General features: G+C 45.0%; 1 protein-coding gene across 1 annotated transcript; it reads right to left on the bottom strand.

Moving 5' to 3' along the window:
• Nucleotides 1–9610: 9610 nt before the first annotated feature.
• ttc34 (tetratricopeptide repeat domain 34) lies at nucleotides 9611–16262 on the bottom strand. The gene is made up of 7 exons (XM_039743178.1): nucleotides 14641–16262; nucleotides 14331–14550; nucleotides 13949–14141; nucleotides 13259–13425; nucleotides 11999–12272; nucleotides 11677–11891; nucleotides 9611–10566 (listed from the first exon to the last, which is right to left on the bottom strand). Exons 1-7 carry the CDS (start codon nucleotides 16242–16244, stop codon nucleotides 10027–10029), a joined length of 3213 nt encoding a protein of 1070 aa, XP_039599112.1. The 5' UTR covers nucleotides 16245–16262; the 3' UTR covers nucleotides 9611–10026.
• Between the last annotated feature and the right edge of the window lie 371 nt (nucleotides 16263–16633).

Raw genomic sequence — 16633 nt, 5'->3', positions numbered from 1 at the left:
TGTGTTTTCTAGTCTCCACTGTGCTCCTATGTGGACAGATAGGCAGACACTGAAGCTATGGTTGGAGATGGGAGTGTTCAGCTGCAGTCCACTCTGATGTGCTGGTTGTACTCACCATGATTTAAATTCCAGTCCCAGGAGGACACTGGCCAACCCCCAATTGCATCAATAAGTTGCAGCAAAGGTTGTGAGTCTCGCATCTCAATCAAACCTATCAGAGAAATAAAGGCAAATGAGTGTGGGCAGGCTCCTGCTCATCTGTAAGGGGACAGTGGTCATCACTACCATTTCCATCCTTACTCTCATTCAAGCATGATTGGTATAGTTGCTTTGCTTTCTTGAAGGCTTCCCGATCCAGGTGGTTAGGGGTCTCCAGAACACCTGCATGAAAGGTGGTTGAAGGGGAAGAATAGTTTAGGAAAATGATTCTGTGTTTTCTGATACCTCACCTATTAGCCACTCACCCTTGAGAATGATCTCAAGTTCGTCCCGCAGGATGTCAAAAATACTGTAGCGTGAGCTCGTCTCTGGAATCACATGGCGACTTAACCAACCCCCGCAGGCATACTGGTAAAAATCCTGGCAGGGTTCAACATTAGGATTCATGTTCTGGAGGAGTCGAGCAGCTGGAAACACAATTAGGGTTTGGGGGCATTTGACAGACAACATGGAGCATTCCATAGGCAAGCATCAATAAAAGGCTAAACGTCAACAAGACACCTAGTGCAGATGACACAGCCAGTCTGTATCTGAAACCACCAGCTGACTGGACACTTCACCTATTTTAGGAAACCTTACCTGCAGTCACACATCCAGGAGTTGTACAGATGTTACTGAGACTGGTCTGGGGAGCAGAAGAGTCTAAAAAGAGACAGTGTTGTTATATAAGAAAGGCATTCCTCCAATTAGTCAGCCTTTATTTAAGCCTGTTTTGTAGGCTTACGGGAAGCTAAAACAGTTCTGAGTGTGAGGTAGGAACCAAACTTGGATAGAATACCAATCCATCACCCACTCATGCAGGTCAATTTAGAGTGCCCAATTAACATACGTGCACATTTTATGGATGTTATAGAAATCCAAAGTGATGTTATAGAAATCCAAAGTATCCAGCAATAAAAAATAATAATAAAATGGACATAAGGAGTGTCTGTGGGAGCACAGCAGGAATTGAACTCAGGATTCTAAAACTGTGAGGCTGCTGTGTGAAAGATTTTGTTACCACTGTAAATATACAAATTCTAAACTATTTATACTGGATTAAGTAACGATTGTGGCCTGTGGAGGGTGCTCTTGCATTCTGCAAACCCAAAACATGCTAAAGAAACTAAAAAAATACCAGAGAAAAGAAGGTTATGGAGCACCAGAGGCAAAACATAACAAATAATGTAGTAAAGCATAATGAAAAGACCCTGTCCACACCTTCTACCTTTCTCTCTTCTTGCTCCTCTTGTATTCTACTTCCACTGTCATGGAGAAAACTTCTTCAGAAAAAACAGGCAGAGTCTTCAGATAGACAGAATGGATTTTATTGCATAGCTTAGGAAACTATTGCAGAGCACATAAACACTGTCTCAGTTCAGTGAAGTGAGCCCCTTGCTTTGTGCGAGTCTCATATTTATTACAATTCTTATCTCAAAATATCCCCGCTTCACACCATTTCCCATCATCTTCTTTGCAGGGTTTCTCATTACAATGACCTCGCTCAATACCTCTTCTCATAACAACCACCTGGTCCAGTGGACATTCTCACAACAATTACCTTGCCTTGTAGACTTTCTCACAGCAATCTCTTTCCCAGTAGAAACTTCTCGTAACAGTTTCCCTTCCCAGACCACACATTCTCATAATAATCACTTTGGCTTGAAGGACGCATTTGCCACCTAGAGGTGAACATCACCCAATTGACCCTTCCCCTCATTGCCCCTCATTCTCATGTTCCTAATCCTGGGCTGTTAAAAATTGATGGCCTTTTGGTTAATCAATTCTCACAATTTAGTAGGAATCATAGGGACCCAGAGAAAACTGGACTACTCAACTAACAATTGCTTTTTGCACTAACATCTCTTAAGGCTATCATCATAGGCAGCTGCGCGCAACTTCACTGTTAAGGGCTGAGTTGTGGAGGCCCTGATCAGACAAGCATAGCACCTCCTGACTGCATAGAAGAACAAAAAATACAACCCTTTAGCAATGAATTCTTACATAGCTTAAAGCTAACTAGTTTAACACATTCTGCTATAACTTGATTTATTATTATAATGATTCATGAAGAAGTATTGACATATAAACTTAAACTCTCATCCACACCTCACTGGATTCCAAGTTCACCAAAGCAGTGGCCACACTAGCCTCTTTTATACCCAATCCCTGGACCACTTCTGAAGTCAGGCATAACCCAACAAAACCCCTGACAGTGCCTTCCCAGAGCTCCCACTGAGCTGTTACCAGAGTAGGAAATGTGCACACCATGCTGCCCTTCCACTATATTTACATCTTGAGTAATTCAAGGGGTGTTTTACCTGCATCTCCTCCTGGTATCCCAGCCGGGGCAGGTAAGGCTTTTTCTTCTATCTGCAATGTGTTTCCATGCTTGTTGATATAGGCTTTGACCCTGATCACCTTTACATCATCCATCCATTTTTTTAACATGTCTATATTGTTGTTGGGAGTGGGAGCTCATTTTGGCTGCATCGGGCACAAGGCTGGAATCAAGCCTGGATAGGATGCTGGTCCATCTCAGAACATTTTCAGTCACTTTAGACCAGTTTTGGAAAACCAAATTAGAATCAGAAGAACACAGAAATACCCCCCATCCACTAAAAAAATGAGTATAGTGTGCCTAGTCCACAAGCGTACTGACCAGGCAAGGACTTGAGCACCCAGGAACTGTCAGGCTGCTGCACTAACTACTGTGTTACCATTTTTCATGCACAATAATCTTCGAACCCCATGGTTTGACCAAATTAATCTGTCCTTTCACTTTCTTTACCTGCTTAGTCCAATTAAGTAATGCAGGAAGCTACAATGCATTCTTGCAGCATCAGACAAAATGCTGGAATCAACTCCAGAACAGACATGGGTACACCATAAGATGTCAAACCAATTTTGATCCCCCAGTGTATTTAACATGTACATCATTTGGAAGTGGGAGGAAATATAATTGTCTAAGAAAAGTAAAGCCAGCATGAGGAAAGTGTGCAAACCCCACAAGACCAGAAACTGAAATCGGCTGCCAGGAGCTTCAGAGCCCCTACACTAACACTGCACTCCTCCTGTTACTGAATGATAACCTTCAATTGGCATGCGTTATAAGTGACCTATCAAGTCCCTGTCCTTGCCTGCTTAGTCTGATGCAAGGCCATTCTAGCAGCATCATGCAAAATGCTGGAATCATCTCTAGAAGAGATGCAGTTCATTAGACCAATTTTGGAACACCAGTCGACGTAACATATTTCATATATGGCTGTGGAAGGAAGTGCCAAAAACAAACAAACAAACATGGGGATGGTATTCAAATGCCACAAAGACCGTGACCACATTAGATCTCAAACTACAGAGCTGTGCAGCCCCTGTTAATGAACAGTAGACTTCACATCAGTAGCTACAAAATACAAAGAGTGAGTAGCACAGAATGCCTTGAAATCCTAGGAAGACACTGTTTTCATTCCATGAACAAGTGAGACAAGATTGCCACTTCTCATAATGTAAACAGCCACAGGACATGCTCAGTATGTAAGGCACTATATAAAATACCATTTCATGGATCCTCAATACTTACTCGTTCTTCAGGGCCTACATGACCCACTGGTACATGGCCACTCACTTGAAAGTATGTTTTGACCACACTGTTGTGGTGTCTGTAATAAAAAGAGTTTTAGGGAGAAGGATTTAAGGGGTTACAAAGCTATTGTTTTACAAGTCCTCTGTCGTTTGATCGCCATTACCGAGGACAAGAAAGCCAGTCACGTACAACACCGGGATTCTTCGCCAGGCAGCTCTATTCTAGCGACAGCCTTTAAGAATCGGTGAATTTAGGCATTCCCAGAAGCTATTTTCATAGATCAGACTAGGTGTGCTAAGTTAAAGACCCATATATAAACATGCCACAGAAGTCAAGCAATGTCCACAAAGCCATTAATGCATTTTCTGATCAGGGCATTCTAAGTTAGTGTCGCAGTAAATTGAGTGCAAGGAGGGGGCGCCAGTCCTTGGGGCGCACAACTGCACTCCTTCACGGCCAGTGTATAGCCCCTATTTTTTGTGAAAATGATTTAAGATCGACTGGAGTGGATTTAGTGAAAGTGCTGACAAAGGTACGGAACAATAAGCAACCGAATATTCAATAAACAGTCGAAAACTTTAAATTCTAAAACATCAGTCTGCTTGAAGGCCATCAAAAGAGCAGGATCGGCTGGTCAGCAACCGTGTCCAGCGCCTAGACAGAGTTGCTTCAAAAACAAAACATGAATTCTTCCGTTAAACCTCAACAAAGGCAGCAGAGCAGTCAGGCGCCTTTACGTAATAAAAAGACTTTATAAACAAGTGCCCACGAGTCCGAATTATTCTGAGTGCAGTTGTATTAGGTGATACTCCGATTCGTTATAGCGCGTACTTGCAGTCCTGTGATGGCCAAAGAAAAGATTTTCCGACTGGAAATCGCTTGTCTTTATAAAGTTACTGCATTATTGCACAAGTTGATATTTCCATGTAGATTATGTCCCATATTCTCTATTATGCATCAAATAAAAATAACGGTGTAGTGAAAAGGCAGCGCAACATGTACCTGAAATCCTCCACTTCCATCAAGGATATAAGCTGCACCTCCTATAGCGACAGTGTCTGAGGATCCAAACCGCAGCCGCGCCAACCCGCGATCCTCCGCTACCCTGCTCCCACGTTCTGGATGCGACCGCTGGCGGTGGATTTAGCGTTTACTGCACTTTGAATATGTGAAGAAGTACCAATGACAAATATGGGCTCAGTAAGGACCAGATCACGGTATTGAACAGTAAAGCAGCTGCAGTATCAATACAGAATAAGAGCAAAATGTGAGTCGTTATCGATGAAAAAGAACAACTCAATTTTCTTAGTGTCTTCATGCAGCACTAAATATATTGTATATATAACAGGTTAATCAGAGGAAGAGACGGATAATGTGCATGCGTAATAAAGAACCATATCGGCCGATCGTGCTTCGCTGCTTTGAATTCAGTTCGGCTTTACAAAGTCTCCGCCTTTTATCTAAGTATTTAACCCGATTTGTCCACTTTCAGGGAGACTGAGAACCTGAGCCTGTCCCGAATACGTCGACTGAGTCTGACTGCCTCCGTCCAGAAACTTAATGTCAACGAGTTTAGAAAATGGATAAACAGCAATGAGGACCGGCGTGCCAGCACTCTGGGGATACATGTGAACCCAAGACCAAGAAGACCGACAGAGCGAGAGTAATCTTACTTTGACGTAACATTCATTTAGGTAGATCCAAAGCAACTACGTATTAACACTTCATCTTTAAAGTTTACTGGGTGGCACTTCGAATACCGTACTCCTGTTCCGAACGCTTACCTCTTGCGCTCATGTAGAGGACCAGTAGTCCAGCCAAGCCGCAAGTCAGCAGGAGCAAAAGGACAATCAGCGCGATCTCCAGTACGCTGCACCACCGCTTGCCCATCTTACTCGTCTTCTCCACGATGTCCATCTGACTTTCTGATTTCCCCATGATGGTCACTCTGAATAAAACAGGAGGCGCAAAGGATGCAGGTGAGTAGCCTCTTGACCTCCGGTTGGCAGATTAGACGCTAACAAGATTTAGTTTAAAAACACTCTGATCAATTTGATCGACTCGATTCCCACTGGCCGCTGCGCACCCTTTTCCTATATTTCTAAGAAACGGACTTTACCGGACTAGTAGTCCGTCGGTCGGACGCAGAACGGACTTTACTTGATGTACGGCTGAGACCGATCTTTTCTTGGATAGAAAGAGACGCTGCATCTCCGCAGGTCATCACAATCAGATAGTAAGCGTTTGTTTGCCGACCTCAGCCAGCGAGCGAGAAGGAAAAGACAGTGAGAGGGTTTTTTTTTTTCCTGCCGAACAGCAGACGCGACAGGGGCAGAGTGGATAGCCGCACGACTTCTCCAGTTCATCCTAACATGGTCAGCTCTTATCCGGTGGGTCCCCCTTAGCTAAGTATGGTGCTGACTGGATCGGAACCCTTAAATCACCGCCCTTTCCATGCCTTGTCAGGCTACACCGATCACAGCTAAAACCCCCGAGAGTCATCTGTCACAATTGAATGGATCAGTTTGGGTTTGCTAACTGTATAGTTTACTGACCGGTGGCTGCTTTGTAATTGACCAGAGAATCAATGATGACCAATGTCCCTACAGTATGCTCTGAGGCTCATAGCATGCCAAAAGGTGGCCAATGGCGCCCTGCTTATTGACCTGGCTCCAGTTATCTTTTTTATTTAATTGAATAATCACATTTGGTCCTGCCATGTTTCTCTTATCCTGTAAATTTCATTAGCTGCTTCCTAATGTCACTTATTAATTTAAAACCATGGGGGCATTTTATGAGGCTGGTGATCACATACCATATCAACAATCTCTTTGACATCTTGTGTGGTGCAGCAATCCTTTCTAAATGGAAGTGCAGCTAGCAATCCTCCAAATGTCTGCATCCTTAACACCTCAAGACAGAGCCAGAATCTTCACCCAAGTCTCCTTGAAGCCTCTCATGTGCCAGTCGATAATCTAAGGATTCTTCACTGCTGCCATATTGGTTATTCTCAGTTCATGCTGAACTGTGAGAAATGTAATAGTGATTATTGCACAATGTTTTTGGTCTGTCACCAGAGCTCCTTGGCACAGATAGGACCAAGTGAGGCACATGTGTATCGAAGACAGGCACAAGGCAGGAAAGATCACACAGTACATACATACTAGGGACCTGGCATTGCTGTCCTTCAGTCATTTTGGGACTCCAGTGTCCACCTCTACAGCATTTTGAGACACAAATACAATGTCTGAGGTCTCAGTGCATGCCATGAAGATGAGATGAGGGGTGATGTCTCACACAAAAAAAATATATATATATAAAAAAGCTGGCTTGTTGGCAGAAAGCACATAAGAATAAAAAGAAAGAGAAGTTTTCCTCACCTTTTGCAGCTTAAGAGCGCCTCCTGTCCACTGCAAGGCCACTTCACATTGCTTGTGTACTTGCAGAGTGTGTGTGTGTGTCTCGATTGCTATTCTCACAGGTGAAGGATGCTCACAGACTGCTGGAAGAACGCGACGAGGAGGGGGGATTAGTGAGGTGCTCACTCAGTCGCTCTTAACCCTTTGTACTGCAGATGACATGTTGGAGACTGGTGCACCAGCTTCCTGTACTGGTACGGCTGCTTGATTTGGCCCAGCCATGACTGCAGATTGAGCGAGGTTTGGTTTCTAATCACACACAGCCTGTACCAAATGGGTCACTTTGACAAATACTCTCTTTACAGACTTTTCTATTGGCTGTAAATTATGAGATGCCACTTACTCTCCTAAGGGAAGAAACAGTCTATTCTGAACAGAACTGTCCAAGGGCACATATGCTTATCTCTGCAGTTGCCTGACCAGTCCATCATGTAAATTGTCCAAGTACAGATGTGGTCTGTTCTATATGATATAAGTGCTGCCTATAATCTGTGATGGATCACCTACAGGTGGTTGAATTGGCCCCGTCTGAAGGGGATTGTTTTGGGGTTGATACATCCTTCGCCACACAAGACGGCTTACAAAGACATGTAGCCTGTTTGAAATTTCATATATAACCAACCTGTAAATATATAGCCTGCTTTACACTGGACTGTCTCAGGGAGAGAAGTAACCTGTCATGAAAGGAAATGTCTTAGGGTAGTGAATTGTCCCAATAGTGATGTGGTCTAGATAGCCTGCTTTGAAATGGCACATCTTATCACTTCTCTATGGGACTATCCTGGGTAAGCTGCAACCTGCTCTGAAGTACACACTTCCAAGTGTATAATGGTCTGCTTGCAGTGGGCTGTCCTGATGAATGGGACAACCTTGGTAAAGATGCAGCCTACTCTGTATTGGGCTCTCCATGGAAAAAGCAGTCATAGATGGACATAAGAAATGTAAGAAATAAAAGAAATTTGACAAATGAGATCAGACCGTTCAGTCTATCAAGCCCATTTGTTTAGCTAAGATGGCTCAATATCTCATCCAGATTCTTCTTAAAGGCTGCCATGGTTTCAGCTTCAATACAGAATGAAACAGTCCCAGGACAGATACAACCTACTTTGCAGTTCACCGTCCCAAGGGAGATAGGGTCTGATTGTTCACTTTTTCATAAGTGACTTTGAGCTGCACTGTAATGGAAGTGGTGAAGAGTATTTCATGGCTAACGGCTCTTCAGTGAACCATTCAAGAAATGATATGGCCTATTCTGTAGGGACTCAGTCTGGTTAGGGTGCAGGCTACTCTGGACTGGACTGTTCAAACAGGAAAGGGATGGTCAGTTTAGTAGAGGGCTGTCTCACTACTATTCAATACAGACCCTACTTGGCTAAAATGTTCTAGAAGACATATCACCTACTCTGGTTAAGCTGAGGCCTACTTTGTACTACTGTTCAGGACTAGGAATATCCATTTATGATATGGCATTCTAACCGAGGGCTGTTCAGGAGAGATGACATCTACTCTTAGAGGGACTGATCAGAGCAGGATGTACTTTATCATTAAGGGAAATGCTCTATGGTGAACCTCTTGTAAGCAGCTGCCTTTCACCTATGGACTAATCATACCAACATTTATTAAATGCTTTATGTTAAACAACAATGACTACATAGATGACTGCATAATGGAGAGAAGCAATCCCATATGTTATGATGGGTGAGTCTGGTTGGCATGCAGAGAAGAACTGCGGCACCTGGCACCTATTAGCAATGCATAGAGTGCATCTCCACTCTGATTGGTGGTTATAGGACAGAGGGCACTGGGCATTAGCCTCAGTCAGGTGTGAAATTGCACTGGCACAGTGCTGATAGCTGGGCTGACGAGATGTTCCAGCTCATTAGCGCTTTATTAGCTGCTTTAATTAGCTTGCCTGAGAGATGGAAGGTGACAGCCATTAACTCCGTCAGCTCCGCGGCATCATTAGCAGTGGAGGGAGAGCGGCTCAGCACTAACGAGGGGGCATCTGACATGGCCAGGTGACATGTTTCTCAGACAGAAGCGTGCATGCTTAAAATTCTACTCGATTGCATTCATTATTTTTCTCCATGTGCATATTGTCACCCTGCTCCTTTGCAGCTTGCTCTCTTTTACCTGTCTTAGTTCAGGGCAATGCCATTTATACATATAATGTTTCTGGACAGAATTGGCTTGTCCATCTCCATGTCTTTTTTTATTATTCATAAGGGAGCAACAGGCAGTCAAATCCCAGGTCCAGAGACACATAATACATAGTGAAGTGAGGTATGCCGAGTCTGGCAGACACGGGTGTGTCAAACCAGCAAAATGCCCAGTGGGCAGCACAGTGATACAATCAAACAAGAAATTTTTTGAAATTTCTTTAATAGACAATGAAGAAATGACAGCAAGTCCAGCAGCTGTTTCTCAGTTCTTCCCAGACAAAGTTACACTGGGAGTGTAGTCCATGGGTTAAGGACCCTGTTACAGTATTTATTTTATTGATACTGGAAAATGGTGGGGCAGCACAGTGCCAGAGTAGATTGCACTGATGTCTCAACACTTCTTGGCTTCAGCTCAGTACATCTTTTGTTTGAAGTCCACACACTTACCCCACAGTTTTCCTCCCATAGCTTTTCATTTGATTAGTTAGTCTAAATAGGATAGGTGTGTCCCCGGTGTTCTGTCTGGGGATGGTTCCAGCCTTGCTAGACAATGTGACCAGCACAAAATCGGTTTTGCATGCCACAGATGATCCCTGCAGGTACATTATGATAACACGATGGTTGACTTTGGAAGAAGGTCTAGATGCAGTACCATACAGTGTTTTTAGTTCAGAGTACAGGAGCCAGATGCTTCTCGTTTGATCTTGGACCTCAGTTTCCGCAGTTCCAAGTTATTCTCATCAATGAGCAGGCCATAGCCAGCTAGGCGCCATGACTCCTTAAGGTGCTGCCTTTCAAATTGTTGCATTGCTCCTTGTAAGAAGTGTTGCACCAAACATACTCTTCCCAACCCACACTCAATAAAAGCCACGGCGCACAATGCATCTAGGTCGAGAGCCTGAGAAAAGTCCACAAGACCAGGGTCCTGCTTGTGCATAAGCAGAAGGCCCTGGCCACGTCCACAGTAGTCCTGAACCATCTCACGGAGATTCTGGGCAGTAGCAGGAAACAAATGGCTTTGAATGACACGATCCAGATCCAGAATGGCCCGCTCATTGTGGCCTAGCCGCAGCAGGCAGAAGGCTCGCTGGCGTAAATACTGGGTCTGCTTTTCTCCACCTGCCTTTGTAGCCAAGGACAATAAGCCAAGTGCCTGGCTTGACTGGCCCATCTCACTAAGTGAACTTGCCTTTTGGGCTGCCACCTGCAGGAGGAAAGATTGGGAAACAAAAAAATGAAATCACATGATGAACTAATTTACAATGGAAGAGGTGTTATGCACAACTGTCTGGTCTTCAGCACTGGCAGTTGGTCGGCCAATCTGAATAATGTGGTTCTACTACAAGAGTTCCCCTTTCTCTGGTGTGGTAGGGCTATCCCATCTCTAGTTTACACGGTAGATCAAGGTGGACTGTTTTATAGAAGAATCCAGCTGCTGTTGTGGCACAGCCGGCGCCTGTAATTAACCTTGTGACAGTTGGGTCAGCAGTGCTGTGAAATGCGTCTGTGCATCAACAAGCTGGCGCCTGAGCCTTGACAAGCGAATGGAAAGGGAGAGGCGCTGCAGTTGCAGTGTTTCCTGTTTGCACGTCTGTTCCCTTCCCCACTTTTGTGCTTACTTCCAACTGGTAACTGCAGCAAGAAAGGGGGCATACTTGACACTTGTGCCAGGAAGGCAGTGGTCCTTTGAACCTTAGATCAGATTATTTGTAACCCTATGCATCTGTGCCTGCAGATCAATAGCTTTTTGCATTTCTCTCCTGCTTGTCAAGAGCTCAGTAACCCTTAGAGTCCATAGTAAGACTTCATCAGTCTCAGGAATCAGTCTCGGGAATTCTTCAACTTTTGATACCCATACTAGGAATTCAGAGAAATTTGAAACAACTGCCAAGAAATCAGCAAACAGTGCAGCTGATAATACATTTTACAAGCCTTATTTCCCATGTGCTACTTATTTGGAAGCTGTGGAATTGCAATGCAGTTCTGCCTCACTGCTCCCGGTTGTAACCCTGGCCTGGTCACGGTCTATGTGGAGTTTACACATTCTCCATATTTCAATGTAGGTGTTCATTAGGTATTCTGGTTTTCATCCCACATCCCAGAGACATGTGTATTAGAGTATTTAGTGACTTTAAATTGATGTTGAATGTGTGAGTGTGGTTATGAATTTGAGTGTGTTCAGTGGTGGACTATCATTCTATCCTATACTGGTCCTTCCCTTTGCATCTGCTGCTGCCAGGATAGGCCCCGACTCCCAGCACCCTCAACAGTTTGGGAAAATTTGGATGGATAACCATTTAGTGCCATTTCATACCTGAGCTAGGCTTCGCTTCTGCTTTTCAGGGAGCAAAGTCAGTAGGAAGTCAAGAGTAGATGTGTCATCTTCAGCAATCTTGCTCAGCTCTTCAGCAGCAACTGTCAGATTCCCCTGTAATGCCTCCATGAGCCCCAGTCTGGCCCGTGCTGGTAGCTCTGTTGGTTCCACTCCAAATATCTTTTGGTGGTGTGCCATAGCATCAGTGTTCTTACCTACACAGTAAAAAAAAGCAGATTAACTGGTGGACCACATGAACATGGTCACCCATATTCTCATGAACTCCCCTAATTTCTCAAAGGAGGTATCAGCATGCACCTACCTTGGGCCAACAGTATGTCAATGTACACAAGGTGCCAGTTGCTTCTGCCACTATCGATGCTAATGAGCATGCCCGCTGTTAGAAATACTTCATTCAAGCCTGACTCTCTGCAGGATGGACCTTCAGGCTGAATGAACTCAAAAAGGGATGCCCTGCAGTACTGACAGAGCCACCCACAGATGAGCTCTCTTGCCTGCTCCTTCAGAGAAAGAACATCCCGAGTGACATGTGCTGCATCCACTTTGACTGCCGCAATGATGTCCATTGTCGCCTCCTACAGGACGAAAGTGGCAAGTAAGCAAAATCTTGAGCAATTAAAAAAAAAAAACAAATCTTTAGAGCCCCTGAATGGCTCATTGCTTCTCACTTCCTGAAAAATGTCTCCCATTGTGAATCACCTCCGCTTCATTTACTGGCCTAACTCAAAGATTTTACTATAAATAATTGAGTGTCTTCAGTGTGCCACCATATTTTCTCTGCACTCAATTTGGGTCTCTCTGCAGTGTGCTGAAACATTCTAACCCATTCTCTGAAGATGCTATGTATGCCCAGTCTAATGTGTACCTGGGTCTGTGTTTAACCAATGGAACAGGGAAAGTCCATGAATCTGTAATGGTGGAAACATGTTTTTCTATTTTCCACTGTCTCTCCATTCTTACTCTCCAGCTGTCTTCCTATCATTCCAAGCCTCTCTAAGATCATGAACATCTTAGCACGAGTACTATTTCCTGTATCCCTAATCCATCAGTCTTAAATGATGAAGTGTTCATCACTATGAGAATCTCAAATAATCTCTTTCGCTTTTGATCCATTCCTGCTTGCCTCTCTTTTATCTTCCCAGATTTACTGAAAGTTCTGGTAGAATCATAATAAATTGATCACAAATGTGGTGTGACATTCTCACAGCTCCAAGGATTCCTTGTCATATCTCTCTCTCTCTGTGATATTTGCATATTTGTCCAATGTCCACATTATTTTTCTCCATATATCCTCAGTTTCTCTTTTCATTCCAAATACATTAATTGGAATCTCTAAAATGGCTCCATATAAGTGAGTTTTTGTAAATGTGCCCTATTAAGGTTTGGGCACAAACCTGGGAACTGGGAAATCATCCCTTACCTTATACCCACTGTTGACAGGACAGACATCTTTACCACTCTCAAATAAAAACAAACAGTTTTGGAAAATAGATGGATACATAGTTATAAATGGCAAATTAAAATTGACAGGAACAACATTGTGCATTCAAGAAGTCCATACCTTCTGCTGGTTGAGGATCAAGTGAGTGAAGCCCCTGCCACACAATGCCTGCACATTGTTTGGCTCAAGCCGCAGGATGGCACTGAAGTCAAACACTGCTGTCTTATACTGTCCCAAGTGTGCATAGCAACGGGCTCGAGCCAAAAGAGAGTTGAATGCCTCTCCACCTGTGAGTGACCAAGAGCAAAATCCAACTCACAACTAGATATGGTTTTGGGATCACTTGTGCTTGCTGCTGACAAAGAAATGTTCTCCGCCTGGACAATACCCTTAGAAGTTATTTCTCTATTAAAGATCGATATGAGAGCTGGCTGCCAAAATATATTCACATCACCCCACTTCTGTTACTTATATGTGCCACTGCTTGTGCCGTTCTGAATCCTCTCATTGCTCCTTTATTACTGCTTCAGTTGCAGATGGCAAAGAAAAATCCTCACTTTGTTGGCAGTATCACCCTAAACAAGACAAATCTACAAAAGACAATAAACAAGTCCAACTATACATCAAAGTGCCTCAGATGACATTTACAATAATAGGTGCTAGACTAAACTGATTAGCCTAGCTATATCTACTATACCATCTGATTTACATTCACAAACCTCACATATGTCAACTCTCTACAGTCATATTTTAGACAGTCTGCCCAATATATACCAGATGGGTATGTATTCTTGAGTGTTTGGCACCTACCTGAGGCAATAATGGCCAGTGAAAGATAAGCCACACTCTCTTTGACAAAGGTGTCCCCCTGATGGCTCTCCAGAATGTGTGTGGCGACAGCATGGCAGTGATGCCACAATAGCTGGCGGTCAGAAAGGTTACACAGTGCCACAATGGGCAGCAAGCAGGATGTGTTCCCCAACTGGATGAGCTTCTTTAGGAGCTAGATAAAGGAGTTATAAACAAAGAAGCCTTAGACTATATACAAATTACCCACAATAATTTCAAATAGGAAAATGTAGCACTCTGCTCTTAAAAGAGTCTAAAACCCTGTAAAGATCATGCAATCAGAATGTTCATGGGCAACCCCATACCGAAGCACTTCTGGTTTCTTGATTTCATATTTACCCACCTGGTTGGCATCGTACAAGAAGCCGCGACGTAGCTGGAGAAGGGCAAGTCTTGCCAGGACAGGCGGGCAGTGGGCTTCCTGGGCGACCAGAAGCAGTCGATATGCTTCCTCTGAGCGGCCTTGTTTGTAGAGGGCATCTGTGGCTAGGATTCGTGGGAGGTCACAACTAGGGTCAAGTTCCATGAGTAGGCAAGCCAGACAGTGGACAGCAGCAGCATCACTGCAAAAAGTAGTGAAGTAAACAAATAGGTAAAGCATAGAATGCAGAAGCCAGGGGCCATGCAGACATACAGGAAAACTGAGAGGTTACCCTTCTTTAGCAGTAAGGCAACTAGTTGAGCCTGCTGCTTCATGTCTAGATCTTTTCTTGCCATCACAGTTATCAGCAGCTTTCTGTAGCATCTTTCGTCCCTCCTCTTGCAGCACAGTGCAGAGCAGACCACGCTGATTCCAGGGAATGTAGGATTTGACCACCAAGACAGCCTCCTCCAGTCTGAGTTGGCTGGCAGTGATATAGTCTAGTGCAGACAGGTAGGAGCTGCCAGTCAGCATGCGGAGGAGTCCCCGTCCACACAATGCCCGTACACAGCTGCTGGGATGGGGAGCTGGGTGTTCTACCACTGCTCTGAAGTCTTCCAGAGCCCTGTCCAGCTGACCTGCCTGGACCCAGGCAAAACCACGAAGAGCCAAAATGGTATTGGCATAACTCTGAGGACTCTGGGGCTGGCGCAGCTCCCGACAAACACTGAGAGCCTCACCGTAGTTACCTGTCAGCACAAGACAGTCTACTAATTGCACTAGTATTTCCTGGTTGCCTCCTACTGGTTTCATGTGGGCAAGTGCCCGTAGTGCAGAAATTATGGGTGTAAGCAGTTCTACCCCCTCTGTTGACCTCAGGTCCTGTCTACTACGCACCACTTCTCTGTATGAGGCCAGCTCAAGGTCCACCTGCTGCTGCAGCTGGGACTGCATGATTGCTTGGGTCTGTGGGCCAAATACTTCAGAAACACGTCGTAAAGCAGCAACAGGGTGCAGCTGAAAAGCAGAAGCGATGTCCTGGAACAGTTCTCTTCCTCTACCCCCAACAGAGAAATGAGCAGCAGCACTGTCCACTAGCCGCTGAGACTTTCTGGAGGATGAGCTTTGGTGCTGCTGCGCATCATCCCATTTAGTTTGTAGGTTCAGGTTATCAGTTAAACTATCTTCATTTGTGCCACCTGCATTCGGGACGAGTGCTACTAAGAGGTTGTGACAGTCGGACTCTAACTGCTGCCCAATGTGGACACGCTGGTGATCCTGCAGTGCCTGCACAATCAGCGGGAGGTGCTTTGTCTGATTATTAGTGACAAATTGCACAGTCTCTCCACGCTGCATTCGGAATGCTTGAAGGTAATCTGTGACACCATCATCAGAGTGAGAGTTCAGCAGAAGGCAGGCCAGAGCCCGAGTCAACAGAACCGGCAGAACACTGGTGCCCAGCTCTTCCAATCCTGTTGAAGTTTCTTCCAGCAGCCTGTTGCACTTTTCCAGCACTTCTGTACAGCGTCCACTCTTTAGAAGAGTTCCCATCTTGAAGAGTGATGCCTGCAGATTGTTGGGGCGGATTGTTGAGAGGAACACAGCTGCCAGCCCTAAATTGAACCCAGGTCTCACATCTGGACAGGGCTGTCTGTCACTTTGTCTCCAGTCCAACCAGTTCTCCAAGATGACAACAATTTGCTCCTGGTCTTGTTTACTCAAACCTCTGACATACTGAGCCGTGGCACCCGCATTCAGTCCAAAGGCACTAGTGTAGCAGGTGGTAGCCTGAGCCTGGAAACCTTGGGCCCAGAGCTTGTCTGCCTCCTGGCACAGTTGTCTCGCCGGATTTTCCTTTTGGGCAGGGTCACTGATTGACGGGCGCTCTGTATCCATACTCTTCCTTGCATTACTCCCAAGCTGGAGGATGCGCGCTGACTTAAAAATTTACACAGTAAAGAGAAACTGATCCCAGGTGATGACGCCACTCGAAACTCATTAAGAAGGTGATGTGTCCCTTGTCACCTGTCGAGGAGATGTCAGAACTCAAGCGATCCCGGTCCAGCTGGACACCGTCCCCGTGTGGCTTTCACTTCCTCCCCCAATGTTCCCTGCGCCCCGGACAGTCACAAACCTGTGTTTCGGCTGCCAAGAACGCCATGCGCGTCTGTGGTCACCGTGGCAACCACAAACTCGTGCGGCCGCGCGGGACCATGGGATACATCACTACAACAAGAAAACGCCCTAGACCTAATCCGTCGGCTTAACCTGCGAATTTGTGGCGG

This window comes from Polypterus senegalus, unplaced genomic scaffold (assembly GCF_016835505.1).
Source record: "Polypterus senegalus isolate Bchr_013 unplaced genomic scaffold, ASM1683550v1 scaffold_3057, whole genome shotgun sequence".
NCBI classification, from domain to species: domain Eukaryota; kingdom Metazoa; phylum Chordata; class Cladistia; order Polypteriformes; family Polypteridae; genus Polypterus; species Polypterus senegalus.
Note: the sequence above shows the minus strand (reverse complement) of the source record. Positions and strands in the feature narration are given on the sequence as shown.